At 44.4% G+C, this 18,011-nt stretch overlaps 1 protein-coding gene across 10 annotated transcripts in view; it reads right to left on the reverse strand.

Moving 5' to 3' along the window:
• Nucleotides 1-18,011, reverse strand: part of CUNH18orf63 (chromosome unknown C18orf63 homolog) — a 321,901-nt gene that overhangs the window by 301,861 nt on the left and 2,029 nt on the right. For 6 of the 10 annotated variants that reach the window (XM_073589993.1, XM_073589985.1, XM_073589984.1 and 3 more), the window contains exons 2-3: nt 16,075-16,206; nt 2,817-2,895 (exon numbers count right to left, since the gene is read on the reverse strand). In XM_073589993.1, the coding sequence (XP_073446094.1) occupies nt 2,817-2,895; nt 16,075-16,196 (201 nt within the window). In that variant the 5' untranslated portion in view covers nt 16,197-16,206. Of the gene's footprint in view, nt 1-2,816; nt 2,896-15,583; nt 15,670-16,074; nt 16,209-18,011 lie in introns of those variants that run through there. The other 4 variants (XM_073589987.1, XM_073589986.1, XM_073589989.1 and 1 more) reach the window with 4 other exon arrangements.

Consider the following 18,011-nt stretch of genomic DNA (forward strand, 5'->3'; position numbering starts at 1 on the left):
GACTAAGGTGCCAGAGGAGGCAGGGGGACGAGCGCGGTCAGACTTAGAATTAGACATACTGACGGACAGTCACTGAAGCCTTGCCGGAAGGTTGGGGGACAGGAGGCAGAGGAGGGTGTCAGTCTGCAGTATGCAGAGCTACTCACGGTCCGGTGTCCTATCGCAGCTTCCAATAAATGGAGATGCACGGTTCGTCCGGCTTGCAGGGGCACGGCTGAGGGAACAGCGTCCGGCTGACAGGCTGTGAAAATGGCGGCAGCCAGAGAGGAGCCGAGCAGGAAGCGCGCGCTTTCCTGCAGATGCAGAGGAGGGAGGTAGGCGGGGCTAGGCGCCGATGATAAAAATGGTGCCGCCCGCTAAGATGGTAGGTGGGAGGGACGGCGCCGCCTCCGGGACGCTCAACCTGAGGGGAGAAGGCCGTGGGCGGGCTTAGAGCGGGCGGGAGGGAAGCCCGCCTGAGGATGGAGGCGGGGGGCGTGGCCGCGACGCCGGACAAGGCCCCAGATGAAGCCGGGGCCTGGATTAGAAGAGGCGGCCGCCTGTCAGCACAGGGCGGCGCGGAGGCGTCGCAGAACCGCCGCGGTGGCCGCTACTGAGGACAGCTAGGGCCCGGCAGAGGGGGGGGGGGGGGGGAGAGCTGTCCGATAACCAGCCAGGGCCCAAATAGCTGCAGCGGCCGCCTGGAGACGACGCGGAAGCGTCGCAGCACTGTCACAGCGACCGCTGCCGAAGAATCCATGGAATGGCCTGGCGTGGAATCCGCAGGGGAGAATGGGACTCAGGTCTCATACTTACCCTCCTGATCCGTTTCATCCAGCGTACTGTTTCAAGGAGAGTATCCTGCGCCTCAACCAACCGACCGGCTCTGGTAGGCGAGTGGGTGGGAGACGGGGAGCGAGGACCATCTGGAACGCCACATCCATGTTAGGGGTCTTGGTCCTGCTGTAGACTTATGAGGATACGGGGTGGCAGTACACGCCGTACTCATAGTCTCTTTGTGGGACTACAGATGTGACTATTCACACTGTATCCCTCCGGAAAAACCTGAAAAGAAACGACGCACATCGAGGTAGATATGGGTCTAATCAAAGACCCGTGTCCACCTCCTACTGACACTAAGCTAAACTGAGGAACTTCCTGCCGGTCGGTGGGGTGTATACGGCGGAGGAGGGGCTAACCTTTTTTTGTGCATAGTGTCAGCAGCATACACCCATGGTCTCTGTGTCCCCCAATAAGGCGAACGAGAAAGTAAGTCTGTCTGACATGTTTGACACAAAGCAGAAATACACTGACACAAAAACGGACTCTAATGCAAAGATTGGAGGTTGCCACCTGTTGTAGAGGCAATAGAGTTGTTGATTAGGATTTAAATTATTTTCAGGCCTAGAAACCGTTACATGTCCATTTTACCAGGGTGCGAGAAAATCTCGCTATACGGGTGCCATACGAATGTCACAAGGATACTTTGATGCAAGGAAATCGCATCCACGCATTGCACACGGATCACTGTTCACGAAACATTGATGCGATTCTCGTCCGTGAAAAACGTAACGATTTTTTTATACGTTATGTGTGACGCCAGCTTTAGGTTATGGGGATACAATTGAAGAGAAATAGCGCAATAGTGCATTATCCAGTGTAAGTACTGCATATCAATTTGAAAATAATACACTCACCAGATGGAGCTTGCAATAAGCATGGAGGAATCGCTGCTGCAGAAACCACAGATCCACGAGGACCAACGTAGAAGATGCAGGATAGGAAAAAAAGTGGTCAGACAATCCGCGCTGTGAATCACTATAAACGATTATTATTACAGTGGTCTTTATTACTGGTGTTTTTTTCCTGAGGAAGGAGCTCTGTGAAACTTTGAAACGCGTCGAATAAAGCCCGAATTGTCTGACCACTTTTTTCCTATCCAGCCTTAGGTTATATGCACACAAAGTAATGTACACATTGACATTCTCACATCATTTTTGAAGCAGAAAATGCTTCAGGATAATGATCGCAGTTGAAAGAAACTGAAAAACTAAACACAAGAACAGCAAGTTGTTTCTACATTGAAGTGCATATGTTAATTTTTTTTTATAACTTTTTTTTAGCATCTTTCAGGCGAGTTATGCAGCGTATAGGAAATACTTCAGGAAAAAGAAAACCTCCAAAAACCTTTTAAAAAAAAAAAAAAAAAAAAAGACTTCGCTGAATTGATTTCCTCTTGAAAGTCGTGCAAAAAAAAAATCTCATTGTGCACACACTCTAAGAATCACTAGGATTGGAAGAAGCATTCTAGAGTTAGTACCATATAAAGGGACACGAGTTAGATTTGAAAAATAGGGCTCTGGATAAAGGTAAAACAAGGCTTTTGTGGCAAGAGGTTAACTAGCTTAATCTCCAAAGTAGAATTAGCACCTTCCAAGAACTCTGTCAAATCTATCCAGCCAACTAGAACACTTCTCTGTAATGATACAGAACAAATCCTACAAAACTGTGCAGCCCACAAATGACGGCCTCTGGTTTGGCCAATACCCTTAGTGATATTTCATGGCTGTATTGGTTAGACAAGGACTAACAGGGTAGCTACCTATACAGTATGTGGCACTACAGAGACAGTTTGTTTCTATCTATAGGTGAGTTCTTTTAAATTAATTTTAGTGAAGTAGCCAACTAGGTAAGCAGTTTGATTTTCTACACTAATCCAACTTTAGTTGATGTATGTACCATACTTAAATATTTGTATATAGAATATTAGCAATATAAACACTGCAGCTTTGTAAATTAAGAAAATATCAAATGACAAGTTATAGAAAGCAGCTTACAGACATTATCACCAGTATGTGACTATACTCTTCTGGTATCGGTGATGCCACAATATGATCATACAGGAGTAACAAACATCTGAAAAATAGAAATGTTATTGCAAACTTTTAGTAAACATTACGGTGACTAAGATAACAGGATCACATATTTTTTTTTGTTTTATGCTAATATTTACTAGATGTTAAGTTACTAAACTTTAATAGGAGGATGCGAAAACTCCAAGTGATGCCGTGTGTCAAATTTCTTTAGCATACAGCAGACAAAGTTTTTGAAGCAGAAGAAACTTCAGGAAACTGCCGGAGGTGTTTTTTCCTGAAGCATCATTTTTGGCATCTCTGTGGTCGCCAAAAATCAGGACTGAGCACTTGACTAAAGGCTAAAAGCTCAATAATCTTGCAATGAAGGAGTTACAAGGTCAGGTTTAAAGAGAACCTGTCACCTCATTTTTTAACTATTAGTCTGGTCTCAGTATAATTGAGCTATGCAACCCGTGTCTCTGTTCCCTTCTTCCTTTTGGTTTCTCAAAAGTATAAAAAGTATATTTTGGCATATGCATTGGCTGCTTATATGTAGATCGATGAAGTGCGGTAATAAAAGCAGTTAAGGGTCGTGGCTTTAGTTTATATTGGGAAAACCTGGTGACAGGTTCCTTTTAATCACTGTGCGTTTTTGGAGACCTGCAGCAATTAAAAAAGCTCATAGCACTGAACATATGCACAACAAGTCATGCATATGTTAATTTTCTTCAGTATTTCATTAGAGCCTTTTCAGGCAGGTTACAGCATGCACCACCTAAAAAAAAGGTTGTGCAAATACCTTTATCCAACTGTAGAGGATGTAAGTCAAGATGCACAATGCCATTTATTACAGCCTGAAGTAATAATTGGACAATTATGGGATTAATTAGAAAGTGAGAATTAATTAGGCTCTTATTTTTAATATTTGATGCATAGGGAGTCTAAGGGGTTACATTTCTCCTTGTGGTGAGTGACATGCAAGGCTTGCCATGCCAGTGTTTAGAGGCTTATAAGACATGCATGCTCCTCTTGGAAATTAAATATGCAAATTGCCTCTTCAGGGAGGAAGAGGACTAAAACTCTAGTGCCAGTTAATGGAAGTAGCAATCCTAAAGTTAAAATCAATCCTTTAACGAGCCTTGCCATATGACTTAGGATAATAGCCAAACCAGATACTCCATTTTGCAAACACTTTTCTGGCTGTTGCCCCTCATCAGTAATCAGATCTCATACTTTGCACTAACTAAGGGCAACAACCCGAAACACCGTGTTTGCAAATTGAGATTTTGGTTTGGCTATTAGCCCAAGGATTGTAACTTCCTATAGGTGGCACTAGAGTTCTTGTCCTCTTCAGCTCTGAAGATGCACTTTGCATATTTAATTTCCCAGAGGAGCATTGCATATCTCATAGTTTCCTTTGTTTTTCACTGATCCATTGAGAAATGTCAATAGATAAATAAAAGTTCAGATAGTATACCTCCTTCAGCTTTTAAAGCTGGATGAGAAAAAAAACAAAAAAAAAATAAAAAAATAAAAAACACAATGTAACACGGCGGTAAAACAGATGACACATGTGGAAAAAACTGTTCATTTTATATGGCAGGGATGTGAAACTACACATGGATGTGTGAATGAACCCTAGTTCTAAAGGCTCTATGTTAAGCACCTGTTCACACTATGCTTATACTTCGATGTGACGGTCAGTTTTTGAAATTTGTACTCATTAACCTTCTGACTAAGCACTCCACCTGTTAGCTGACGGTGTTTTTAATCACAGCAGGGCCACTACCCCTCCACAGAGATATAGACTTCAGTCTAAACAGAGGATTAACATAGACTGAAGTCTTCATCTGAATGGGAACCTAAGTGAGGATTGGCCAGTTTGGTCCTGGAAAAGGAGAAATGCCTTACCGCGGCTTCCAGGTACACATAACTTGGCCATTTTATGTGCTAAACTTTCTCAATTTTTCATACTTCTAATGCAAAATACCAACAGGTATGACAAACAAACATGGTTAGTAACCATGTATGTGATTGGATTACTACAGCCTATCATCAATTACTACATAGAACCATGGGATAAAATGATGATCACAAAGCAATGGTTTATATATATAAAAATGTAATTTATTGAAACAAATTCATTAAAGTCATACTGCCAAATACTGAGGAAATAGGGAAGTACAAAACACTCATTGCTCACAACACTCATAGGATGCACTCAGGGGTGAACCTAGCCTCTCTGCTGCCTGAGGCAAACAGCAAAATGACGCCCCCCCCTCCCCCAGCACACAAAGTAAATTTTTATATCTATCCTGTAAAACTGAGTACAATAGTGGACATTTTGATTTAGATAAATAGAAAAAAAAAAAGGTGTCCAAACACAAGGATGTCAGCGCCATCACACACACATACAAGAACAACACAGAAGTATTCAGAACAAGGGTCATTAATGGCAATGGTAGTCCTGGCACAGAGCCGGACTGAGACAAAAGAGCAGCCCTGCCACACAAACCTCACCAGCCCCGATCAGTGAATTTTTGCTATACTTTGTCGTCCCCTCATCACTCTCTTAAATGAGTTATTTGAAGAGCCACATGTGAATGGCACCAAAGTGCGTATGATTGACCACAGCTCCATATACATGGTGCTCTTCAAAGCTACGTTTCCCAGGATCAGGGGGGTCCCAGCAGTCAGATCCACAACAAACAAAGTCATCCCCTACCCCCACATAATGCTCCCTACAGTATTATGGGTCCCATATATTACTGCATACAGTATTATGGTCCCCATATAATGCTCCATACAATATAATGGGCATCATAATAATAATCTTCATATAGCGCCAACATATTCCGCAGCGCTTTACAGTTAAACAGTTTCAAACACAACAGTCATAAGTAACAACGTTAACAATACAATAATTAAAGCGAAATAAGACGACCCTGCTCGTGGGAGCTTACAATCTACAATGAGGTGGGGGAGATACAATGCAAGGGTTTGTATTTACAATGATGTATTTACAATGATGGTCCAGCCATCTTCAGGGGGTGGGGGATAGATGGAGATAGTGAATGGGCTACACACACACACAAGCATAAAATGACTTTGATTACTGAATGTGATAGGCCGCTCTGAACAAATGTGTTTTGAGCGAGCGCCTAGAACTATGCAAATTGTGGATGGTCTTAATATCTTGGGGTAGAGCATTCCAGAGGATTGGCGCAGCACGGGAGAAGTCTTGGAGTCGGGAGTGGGAGGTACGGATTAGGGCAGAGGTTAGTCCAAAGTCATTTGCAGAGCGCAGCGGTCAGTTAGGCCGATAGACAGAAATGAGGGAGGAGATGTAAGGGGGTGCCGCATTGTGGAGAGCTTTGTGGGTGAGAACAAGTACTTTGAATTGTATCCTGTAATGAATGGGCAGCCAGTGTAACGACTGGCGAAGAGCGGACGTGTCCGAGTAACGATTAGCCAGATGGACAACCCTGGCTGCTGCATTAAGGATGGACTGGAGAGGGGAGAGTTGAGTGAGGGGGAGGCCAATTAATAGAGCGTTACAGTAGTCCAGGCGGGAGTGGATCAGGGCGACTGAGGGTTTTTGTGGTTTCCATGGTGAGAAAAGGGTGGATTCTAGAGATGTTCTTTAGGTGTAAGCGGCTCGAGCGGGCAAGAGATTGTATATGGGAGGTGAAGGAGAGATCGGAGTCAAACATAACACCCAGACAGCGCGCCTGCTGTCGGGGTGTTATTATGGTGCCACCCACGGAGAGGAAAATGTCAGATTTAGGGAGGTTAGTAGATGGCGGGAGCAGAAGTTCAGTTTTGGAGAGGTTGAGTTTCAGATAGAGAGCAGACATGATGTTGGAGACTGCAGTCAGTGGCGTTCTGTAGTACAGCGGAGGTAAGGTCAGGGGATGATGTGTATAGTTGTGTATCATCAGCATAAAGATGGTACTGAAAGCCAAATCTGCGGATGGTCTGTCCAATTGGGGCCGTGTAGAGAGAGAAGAGAAGGGGGCCAAGGACTGAGCCCTGAGGTACCCCGACAGTGAGAGGAAGAGGAGATGAAGTGGAGCCAGAAAACAGAACACTGAAGGAGCGGTCAGAAAGACAGGAGGAGAACCAGGAAAGAGCAGTGTCCTTAATGCCTAGTGACTGGAGCCTAGAGAGTAGGAGGGTGGGTCAACAGTGTCGAAAGCTGCAGAAAGGTCGAGAAGAATGAGCAGAGAGCGGTCACCATTACGTTTTGCTGTCAGGTCATTGGTCACTTTGATGAGTGCAGTTTCTGTCGAATGTAGGGGGCGGAAACCGGACTGTGAAGGGTCTAGGAGGGAGTGAGTGGAGAGGTAACGGGTAAGGCGGGAGTATATCAGGCACTCCAAGAGTTTAGAGATGAAGGGGAGATTGGAGACTGGTCTGTAGTTGTTTGTGCAGGATGGGTCGAGGGTGGGTTTCTTTAGTAATGGAGTAATGATAGAGTGTTTGAAGGAGGAGGGGAAAATGCCAGAGGAGAGGGAGAGATTAAAGATTGTAGTTAGGTGAGTTGTGACGACTGGAGAGAGAGACTGGAGGAGATGTGAGGGAATGGGGTCGGTTGTGCATGTTGTCGGACGAGAAGAGGAGAGGAGCCTGGAGACTTCTTCTGTGATGGGATCGAATGTGGAGAGTGAGCCAGGGGAAATGCAGGGAGGGATGGGAGTCACTGAACTTGGTGATTGGGAGCGGATTTCCTGACGGATATGGTCTATTTTCTCTATACAGTAGGAGGCCAGGTCATCAGCGCAAATGTCTGTGATAGGGGCTTGTGCTTTTGGCCTGAGGAGGGAGTGAAAGGTGTCAAAAAGTTTCTTGGGGTTGTTGGATAGTGAGGAGATCAGGGTGGTGAAGTAGGTCTGTTTGGCGAGGTGAAGGGCAGAGTTATATGTCCTTAACATAAATTTGAAGTGTATGAAGTCTTCTGGTGTGCGTGTTTTCCTCCATAAGCGTTCAGCACACCTAGAGCATCACTGGAGAAATCGGGTTTGCGATGTGAGCCAGAGCTGTTTCACTCTGTGTTTGGAGGTTCTTCATACAGTATATTGGGCCCCATATATTTCTTCACACAGTATATTGGGACCCATATATTACGCCCCATATATTACTTTATACAGCATAATGGGCCCATATATTATTTCATACAGTATAATGGGCACCATATATTACTTCATACAGCATAAGGGCACCATATAATTCTTCTTCCCATACCCCGCTGCTCTGGTCTCCTCAGTGTATTCTGATCCTCCGCACTGCTTGGCACAAGGACATCATTAACTTTACGTATATAATTGTCCACTTGGACTGATAGAAATAGTGATTTGTTTGTACCCTGTTGCCAGGGGCTGGCCCACTTTATGGGGGTGCTCAGGGCATATGATTATACACCAGTAAAAAGTATGAGAGGCTCAATGTGACCAGTGCCACCAAGTTTCCTACCCATCTTATTCTACTGATACTGTGGGCACACTGACTGGTACTGAGGAAAGGAAAAGGAAAAGGAAAAGGAAAAGGAAAAGGAAAAGGAAAAGGAAAAGGAAAAGGAAAAGGAAAAGGAAAAGGAAAAGGAAAAGGAAAAGGAAAAGGAAAAGGAAAAGGAAAAGGGAAAGGAAAAAAAGATAGAGAAAGAAAGAACAGAGAGAAAAGCCGCATTACTTACCGGTAATGCTCTTTTAATGAGTCCACGACAGCACCCACTGGAGGTATCGGATCCGCCCATTTCGAACAGGAAACCCTACAGGAAAGATAAAAGGGGCGGTCCGCCTTTCCTCCTCAGTTTTACGTTTCAGAGTACCAGAAGGACCGCCAAGGATTAGGCAATGTTCTCTTATTTTAACATCTTTCTTATCCATTATTTGGTTAATATACTTTAACTATTGATATCCTTAGGGGGGGAAGTGAGCGGGTGCTGTCGTGGACTCATTAAAAGAGCATTACCGGTAAGTAATCCGGCTTTTTACTCTTCGCCACGACAGCACCCACTGGAGAGATTCCAGAGACCATCACCTGGGTGGGACCACCGTGCCAAGGATAGTCCTGCCAAAGCTTAAGTCAGAGGTTGATGAAAGATCAAGTCTGTAGTGCTTATAGAAGGTAGAAGGGGATGACCAAACTGCCGCCTTACATATAGTTTCAATCGGAACATCTCCCTTTTCCGCCCAAGAGGTTGCCATTGCCCTGGTGGAAAGCGCCCTGATGTTCCCTGGAGGATCTTCGTTTTTTGCGGAGTAGGCTAAACGAATGGCCTCTCTGATCCACCGGGAAATGGTGCTCTTCGTGACTCCATACCCCTTCTTACAGCCCTGAAATGAAACAAATAGGGCCCTGCTCTGCCTCCAACTGTTGGACCTCTCAATACATTTTAGGACAGTTCTTTTGACGTCCAGAGTATGGAACTTCTGCTCTTCCGGAGTAGAGGGATTTTTATAGAAGGTTGGGAGGAGTATCTCCTGAGATCTATGGTATTTTGTTGCCACTTTTGGCAGGTAGGCAGGGTCTGGTTTTAATACTAATCTGTCTTGGTATTCTTGGAAAAAAGGTGGATCTATTGACAAGGCTTGGATATCACCCACTCTTCTAGCTGAGGTTAGTGATACTAAGAGGGCCATTTTAAGTGCTAAGTATTTGAAGGGTATTGTGTCGATCGGCTCAAAAGGGTCTACCGTTAGGGCGTCTAAGACCAGATTTAGATCCCATGTAGGGACGGAGGGTATGTGGATTGGAGCTATTCGTTCACATGCTGTAATAAAACGAGTTATCCACTTGTTGCCTGCTATATTATGGCCATATAGTGCTCCTAATGCCGATATTTGTACTCAGTGTATTTACTGCTAAGCCTAAGTCTTTCCCCTTCTGCAGAAATTCCAAGATTGGGATTATCGGAACTTCTGCTGTATGAGGTACTGTATGGAATTGAAGAAATTTTTTCCATATTCTAGTGTAAATTTGGGTTGTGGACTGTTTTCTACTTTGTAGTAGTGTAGTAATTAAGGACTCCGAGAATCCTCTTGTCCTCAATAACTGCCTCTCAAATTCCACGCCGTCAAGTGCAAGCTGAGCACTTGAGGGTGGAAAAAGGGGCCTTGGGAGAGTAGATTGGCAGTCGGAAGGATCCAAGGATCTGTTATTGACATAATCTGCAGCCACGAAAACCACGGTCTTTTTGGCCAGAACGGTGCTATTAAGATTATTCTTGCTTTGTCGTCTCTGATCTTCCGAATTACTTGAGGTAGGAGGATCAATGGAGGGAACGCATACGCTAGGTTGAAATTCCATGGAACTAGAAAGGCGTCCAGTATGTTTGGGTGATCTGACGGAGATAGGGAGGCAAATGTTTTTATCTGCCTGTTCTCCCTTGTGGCGAAAAGATCCACCTCGGGTTGTCCCCATGCGGCTACTATGTCCCTGAAGACCTTCCGATTGAGGCACCACTCTCCTTGTCGTAGAGTGTGACGGCTTAGGAAGTCTGCCTTTTGATTGCTCTCGCCTCTGATATGAAGGGCCGAGAGGGACAAAAAATAGTTTTCTGCTAAGTTTAAAATTCTTGCCGCTGAAGACATCAGAGTCTCTGATCGAGTTCCTCCTTGTCTGTTTATATATGCCACTGTGGTGGTATTGTCCGACAGGATCCTTACATGCTTCTGTTGGAGCTGCGGAAGGAAGTTGTATAGAGCATAGAACACTGCAGTCAGTTCTTTTAAATTAGATGAGTAATCACATTCCTCTTTACTCCACCTTCCCTGATCAAACCCATTCTCCATGTGGGCTCCCCAGCCCTGGGGACTGGCATCGGTGGTTACGATACAGGATGGAACTATAACCCATGGAACTCCTGAACATAAATGGTCATCGTCTAACCACCACTCTAGGGAAGTCAAGACTTCTTGTGACAGGGTTATTTTGCTGTGTAAATGACCACTATGTCGCTTATCCTCCTGGAGGATCTGGTGTTGTAGCGTACGGACATGGTACTGGGCCCACCGGACTGCCGGGGTGCAAGAATTTAGTGATCCTAATAGTGACATTGCTCCTCTTAAGGATACACGTGGTTTATCTATAGCTGCTTGTATTTTTTGTTTTGTGAGGATGATTTTTACCTGGGGTAGTAGACATCTCTGGGTCAAGGAATCTAGTTGAAATCCTAGAAATGTCTGGAGAGATTGCGGATCGAGTCTGGACTTTTGGATATTGATGATCCAGCCAAGGCTCTGAAAAGAGGAGATTGCGTCAGTCACGCGTTCAGTACATTGTTTGACTGAATTCCCAATTACTAGGAAGTCGTCTAGATATGGCACAATTAGTGTGTCCTTTTGGCGAAGGTAGGCCATCACTTCTGCCATCACCTTGGTAAATATTCTTGGTGCCGTGGAAAGCCCGAAGGGCATTGCCGCGTATTGGAAATGATGAATCCTTCCCTCGACTTCCACTGCGACTCTTAGGTATTTCTGGAATCTGTTGTGTATAGGGAGATGATAATAAGCATCTTTTAAATCAATCCCTGCCATTATGCAATTTGGGAAAATAAGCTTTATAGTGGATCTAATTGATTCCATTTTGAACTTATAATTTTTTATAAATGAATTTAGCTTCTTTAAATTAATAATGGTTCTAAATGTACCGTCTGGTTTAGACACCAAAAACAGGGGAGAGTAAAAGCCTCTACCCTGTTGTTCCTCAGGGACGTCAACTAAAACTTTTTTAGCTAGCAGGACTCGAATCTCGTCTTCGAGAGCCTTTTGCTGAAGTGAGGAATTAAGGCGAGTTATAACAAAGAACTCATAGGGGATCCGAAGGAATTCAATCTTTATTCCTTCCTTGATTATGTTCAAAATCCATGGGTTTAACGTAATTTGTTCCCACTTGGTAAAAAAAAATTTTAATCTACCCCCAACTGGTGGGTCTAAACTTTTAATTTTTATCTCTCCTATATGTTTGCCCTCTGAAGATGGTACCCTTCTGCTTTTCGTCTTTCGTGGCCCATCTATTCGTTCTGTCCGATTGTCTTCTTCTCCCGAATGGCCGTCTCTTAAAGGTTTTCCTATAAAACGGAATGGGAGAATCACTGAAGGCCTTTTTCCTTTCTTTTGCCTTGGCGAGAATTTCGTCTAAGGCTTTTCCGAAGAGGAACTCGCCCTCGCATGGGGTTGCACTAATTTTGGATTTTGACTGTGCATCCCCTTTCCAGCTCTTTATCCACAGCGCGCGTCTCGCGTTATTCACCAGGGCTGCCGACCTTGCTGCCAGTCTTAGGGTGTCCGCTGAAGCGTCTGCCATAAAGGCAGCTGCCCCTCTTATCAACGGGATGGCTGCACGCAGTTTCTCCCTTGACACTCTTTGCTCAATCTGCTGGTCTAATTGATCTAGCCATACCAGCATTGACCTAGCAGTACATGTGCTGGCTATTGCGGGTTTGAATACCCCGGTGGTGGATTCCCAGGACCTTTTGAGCGAAGATTCAGCCTTTCGGTCCAATGGGTCTGCTAACAATCCTGCGTCCTCGACCGGGATCGAGGTTTGTTTGGAAGTGGAAAAAATGACAGCGTCCACCTTTGGTATTTTAGTCCATTTTAATAGATCTTCATCAGTGAACGGGTACTTCCGTTTTGAAGCGGATGGGAGAAAACCCCTCTGGTCGTGTTTTTCCCACTCCCTTTTGATGAGATCTTTAATTGCCGGTATCACTGGAAATGATCTCCTCTTTTTCTCTGCCAATCCCGCAAACATAATGTCCTGCGCGGTATGGGCTCCCCTTTCCTCTTCACACCCCATAGTATTTCTAACCGCTTTTACCAGGTTATCTACGCTGTCCAGTGGAAAACATGCGCGTCCTTCCACCTCCGAGGATGATGAGGACGTGGATGCGGAGCCTGAGTTTAACTCCTGTTCTTCCTCTGATTCTGAACTAACAATGACCTGTTTTCTATGACTGGACTCTGCGGGAGTGCTGGCGCGGTTGATGGCTTGTATTTCCTCCCTAATTATGGCTCGGATATCCTTAGAAGATATCGTCGACCCCTGCCTGGTCTCTTTAATGCATTGTTTGCAGAGTTTTTTGGGGTAGGAGTCAGGGAGAGGCTCTGAACATAATGCGCATACTTTATGTTTTGTTTTTCCTTTTTTCTTTGACTGAAGTGGGAGGTCAAAGGTAAAGAGAGGGGGGAGGGGGTTAGCTTAATAGGTAGAGCATATACTTTGCACACTCACCCAGTGAAGCTTAATACCGGTTCGGATGGCTGAGACGGTTTGGATCGGGTTTCTGCTGCCTCGCTCATGCGGGCAGTCTCTGTCCTGGCGCTGCGGTCCCTGGTGGAGTTGCCCCCAGCTGAATCCCCTGCTGGGGTCTGCGACTATGCGGGGGACGACATGGTTCCAACGTTGCAGCGCTGTTTTATCTATACACTTATCGTACCCCCGGAAGTCGCCCTGTCACAGGGCGCATGCGCCGCGTCATCGCCATCTTACCCCGGAAGTTCAACCATTACTTCCAGGGTATGGGAGCGTCGGGCGCCGGCCCGCTCCACCGCTACTGACACGCGCGGCTCGCACGCTCATGGCCTCACCATCCACGCTATACCCCCACCGATGGGGGGGGATCCCCCGGATGCCAGACCGGCCCGCTCCCTGGTAAGACCGGGCGGCCCTCCCCGGACCCGGCCATTACCACTATGCCACCAGACGAGGGGGGAGCCGTCAAACGGAGTCTCCCCCGACGCTGCTTCCGGACCACAGCCCCTGCCGTTCCCGAAGAGACCGCACAGGCGGATGCATGGCCCAGGTAAGATCCTGCAGGATCCTGCTCCATTTGGAACAGGAAACCAAAACTGAGGAGGAAAGGTGGACCGCCCCTTTTATCTTTCCTGTAGGGTTTCCTGTTCCAAATGGGCGGATCCGATACCTCCAGTGGGTGCTGTCGTGGCGAAGAGTAAAAGAAAGATTCTGTAAAGATACTATAGCAACCCAGCTCCCATTGTAATGCCCACCTGAGCCTCCCGATGCAGGATATATCATGGTCCGCTCACATGGCTGGCCACCCCGAGTCCAAGGCGGTCCCACCGTCCGTGCTGTCGGAGGAGGACACTGTGATGGATCTGAAGCATTCCCTGAAGTGCCTCTTGGAGACACTTGGTGGATAGCAGGCCCCTTGAGAAAGGAGTTCGAAACGCACATTGGGGCGGACGTGCTATTCCAGGAGGTAACGGCACCCTGTATTACAGACACCCAAAAAGGTAATTTTACCGGGATATGTGCCATTTGAGTACTATTGTTATGTTGGGTAGTTAGGGTTGGTGCCAGACAGGCGGCGTCCATTTACGGGAGATACTTAGATCATTAGCCGCTATGCAGCATATATAACAGCATGATAGGATTTTTGGCCACAGATAAGTGGTGGATGGTTAGGGCCTTTGCACTGACCTCTGCAGCTGCATACACTACTGGCAGCCCCTCTGTTTAGCTATTATAACTGCGGTAGCTGTTTTTCCCTGGACCTAGTGCATCCCATGAGTGTTGTGAGCAGTGAGTGTTTTGTACTTCCCTATTTCCTCAGTATTTGGCAGTTTGATTTTAATGAATTTGTTTAAAAAAAAAAAAAAATTATATTATATATATATACACATACATACATACACACACACACACCATTGCCTTAGGATCGCTTTTCCCATGGTTCTATATTTCTAATGCAGTAATGCAATTCATTTTTCAATTCTCATGTTTACATGTTATGGCACTAGTGTGCTTCCTTTTTTGCTTGAATGTATACGAGTTGGTGACTCTAGGTTAAGCACCTGTTCACACGATCCTTATACTTGGATGTGACGGTCACTTTTTGAAATTTGTAGTTCTAAAGGCTGTCGCGTGAACAACTATTTTGACTGTCATGAGAAACAATCTATTTCCAATCATCAGGACAATTACGCCATTAACTGACTAGTGATAGATGAGATCATGGCTGTTTTCACTACTAGGCCAGTTATTGGGGAACTCTCAGAAAGAGCATAGTATATACAGTACATATCCTATTCCAACATATGGAATACATATACAGTGGTCCAATTTATAGAGCAAGAGGCACAAAGCTATTAAATGTTATGTATTAAATCTGAAAAGTAAGCAATGCTTATAAAAACATACAAAGATGTTACAAAAATGGGGACAAAACAATACAGTATACACAATTACATAAAATAAAAAGGATAAACAGAAGAAATGTACTAATCCTGATGTTATAGCAATAATGCAGTTTATAGTGGAGGGAAGAACTCCTTTTTGGGGAAACAGACACAACAACAGCACACTGTGTCTTCCGGGACTGACACAGATTATAGTTCCGCATTTGCTTTTATTAACACAAGTCATGCCTATATGCCTCCCCTCCGATGACTTATAGCTGGGCTGGTCAAGGGATGTGGCTCAGTTTTTAGAAACTAATGGGAATCCCCAATTCCATGATATCTTTGCACCTGTAAGTCCAGGCAGGACATTAGTGTAATGTTTCCTATCAAAATTCCAAAAAATTCCATCTTTCTATAGCTAGGACGTGGCAAGGACAATGTAATCCATCTGACCAATATTAATTTGGAGGTGTTGCCACAACCACCCAACAATGTAACAATGCATAACGTTCGTAACAATTACAAAAATATGTCTCTCAAATCTGTCATATCCAAGCCCTTTATAAAAACCCCAAGATTTATAATTTGGAGCCTGAAACTTACAGTTCTGTGACACAGGGAAGCTAGGTCCATAAATCTGTCACCTCACTCATTCTTCTGCAAGCTGGATTGGAATCTCTATCTGCAATCTGTTAAATGACCAACTTTAATTTTCTGTTTTCAGGAGGACGGGGGGGCAAGGTGTCCCAGCCGAAAATAAGGATCATCTGGAGGTCATAGCCTTTGTTCAATATTCACTATCAACTATGTAATGGTTTATAGATTTTACAATTACATCTATGACAATGATCAATAGCAAACTGGTCAAACTTGTGCCAGATAAGCATGATAAAAGGTATGGCACTATGAATGCTACATCTCCATCATATATTTTTTGTAGATTATTATAAAACAACTGAATGCTTGTTAGAAAACTCAGCTGCCCAGATTTTTAATTAATTATACAGATATAATGCCTGTTACCATTTATTTAATTTTTAATAGGATAAACATAGAAAATAAATAAAAGGACAGAAACGAAAAACAATATTTACCTGGAAAGTTTTACTTGTTTACTTCTAATATCAGGATGTGATATTTCAGACTTCAGAATTAATTTAACAGCACAAAGGCTTTTGAGGTCTGGCAAATCCCAAAAAAATATTGATTCCTCCATCGGCACACTCCTATAACGATAAACAATTCAGCAATGCACATTTCCTTGCAAAAGTTTGTCTAGGCAACCTAAAGATGGGCCAAATTTTACACAGTGGTAAATCTAGTTGATAGATGTAGAACTTCTCCAGGAACGTAACTACTACGGTCGCTTCTGCGCCCGATGCCAAGTGGGTAAGGGGCCTGCCGACAACAGCAAATACTTGATCTGGATTTACATCCTCGGACGCACGTTCAGCTGAAGTGTATTGCGGTGCATAGACACATTGGGTCAGTGCGCAGCAATACACGCTTCCAGCCAGAGACCAGCAACTGACATCGGTGTACATGTGACCAGGGGAGCACAGCAGTGACGTGATGCGCTCCTGTTGCTTGCACACTGAAGTCAGCTAATAGTTTCAGAAGAGGGCGCTACATAGTGGGGAAGCATAGGCAAGGTGGGTATTTTTTTTTTTTTTTTAAATCAGTGAGTACATGATGGCTGTGACCATACTACTACATGTATGACTATGGGCAGTGCTTTATACTACATGTATGACTATGGGCTGTGCATTATGCTACATGAATGACTATGGGCTGTGCATTATGCTACATGAATGACTATGGGCTGTGCATTATGCTACATGAATGACTATGGGCTGTGCATTATGCTACATGAATGACTATGGGCTGTGCATTATGCTACATGAATGACTATGGGCTGTGCATTATGCTACATGAATGACTATGGGCTGTGCATTATGCTACATGAATGACTATGGGCTGTGCATTATGCTACATGAATGACTATGGGCTGTGCATTATGCTACATGAATGACTATGGGCTGTGCATTATGCTACATGAATGACTATGGGCTGTGCATTATGCTACATGAATGACTATGGGCTGTGCATTATGCTACATGAATGACTATGGGCTGTGCATTATGCTACATGAATGACTATGGGCTGTGCATTATGCTACATGAATGACTATGGGCTGTGCATTATGCTACATGAATGACTATGGGCTGTGCATTATGCTACATGAATGACTATGGGCTGTGCATTATGCTACATGAATGACTATGGGCTGTGCATTATGCTACATGAATGACTATGGGCTGTGCATTATGCTACATGAATGACTATGGGCTGTGCATTATGCTACATGAATGACTATGGGCTGTGCATTATGCTACATGAATGACTATGGGCTGTGCATTATGCTACATGAATGACTATGGGCTGTGCATTATGCTACATGAATGACTATGGGCTGTGCATTATGCTACATGAATGACTATGGGCTGTGCATTATGCTACATGAATGACTATGGGCTGTGCATTATGCTACATGAATGACTATGGGCTGTGCATTATGCTACATGAATGACTATGGGCTGTGCATTATGCTACATGAATGACTATGGGCTGTGCATTATGCTACATGAATGACTATGGGCTGTGCATTATGCTACATGAATGACTATGGGCTGTGCATTATGCTACATGAATGACTATGGGCTGTGCATTATGCTACATGAATGACTATGGGCTGTGCATTATGCTACATGAATGACTATGGGCTGTGCATTATACTACATGAATGACTATGGGCTGTGCATTATACTACATGAATGACTATGGGCTGTGCATTATACTACATGAATGACTATGGGCTGTGCATTATACTACATGAATGACTATGGGCTGTGCATTATACTACATGTATGTCTATGGGCTGTGCATTATACAACATGTATGATTATTAGCTGTGTATTATGCTACATGTATAAATATGAGCTGTGCATTATAAGATGGATGATTATGGGCT

This window comes from Dendrobates tinctorius, unplaced genomic scaffold (genome assembly GCF_039654945.1).
Source record: "Dendrobates tinctorius isolate UK_male_01 unplaced genomic scaffold, ASM3965494v1 ptg000115l, whole genome shotgun sequence".
NCBI lineage: Eukaryota > Metazoa > Chordata > Amphibia > Anura > Dendrobatidae > Dendrobates > Dendrobates tinctorius.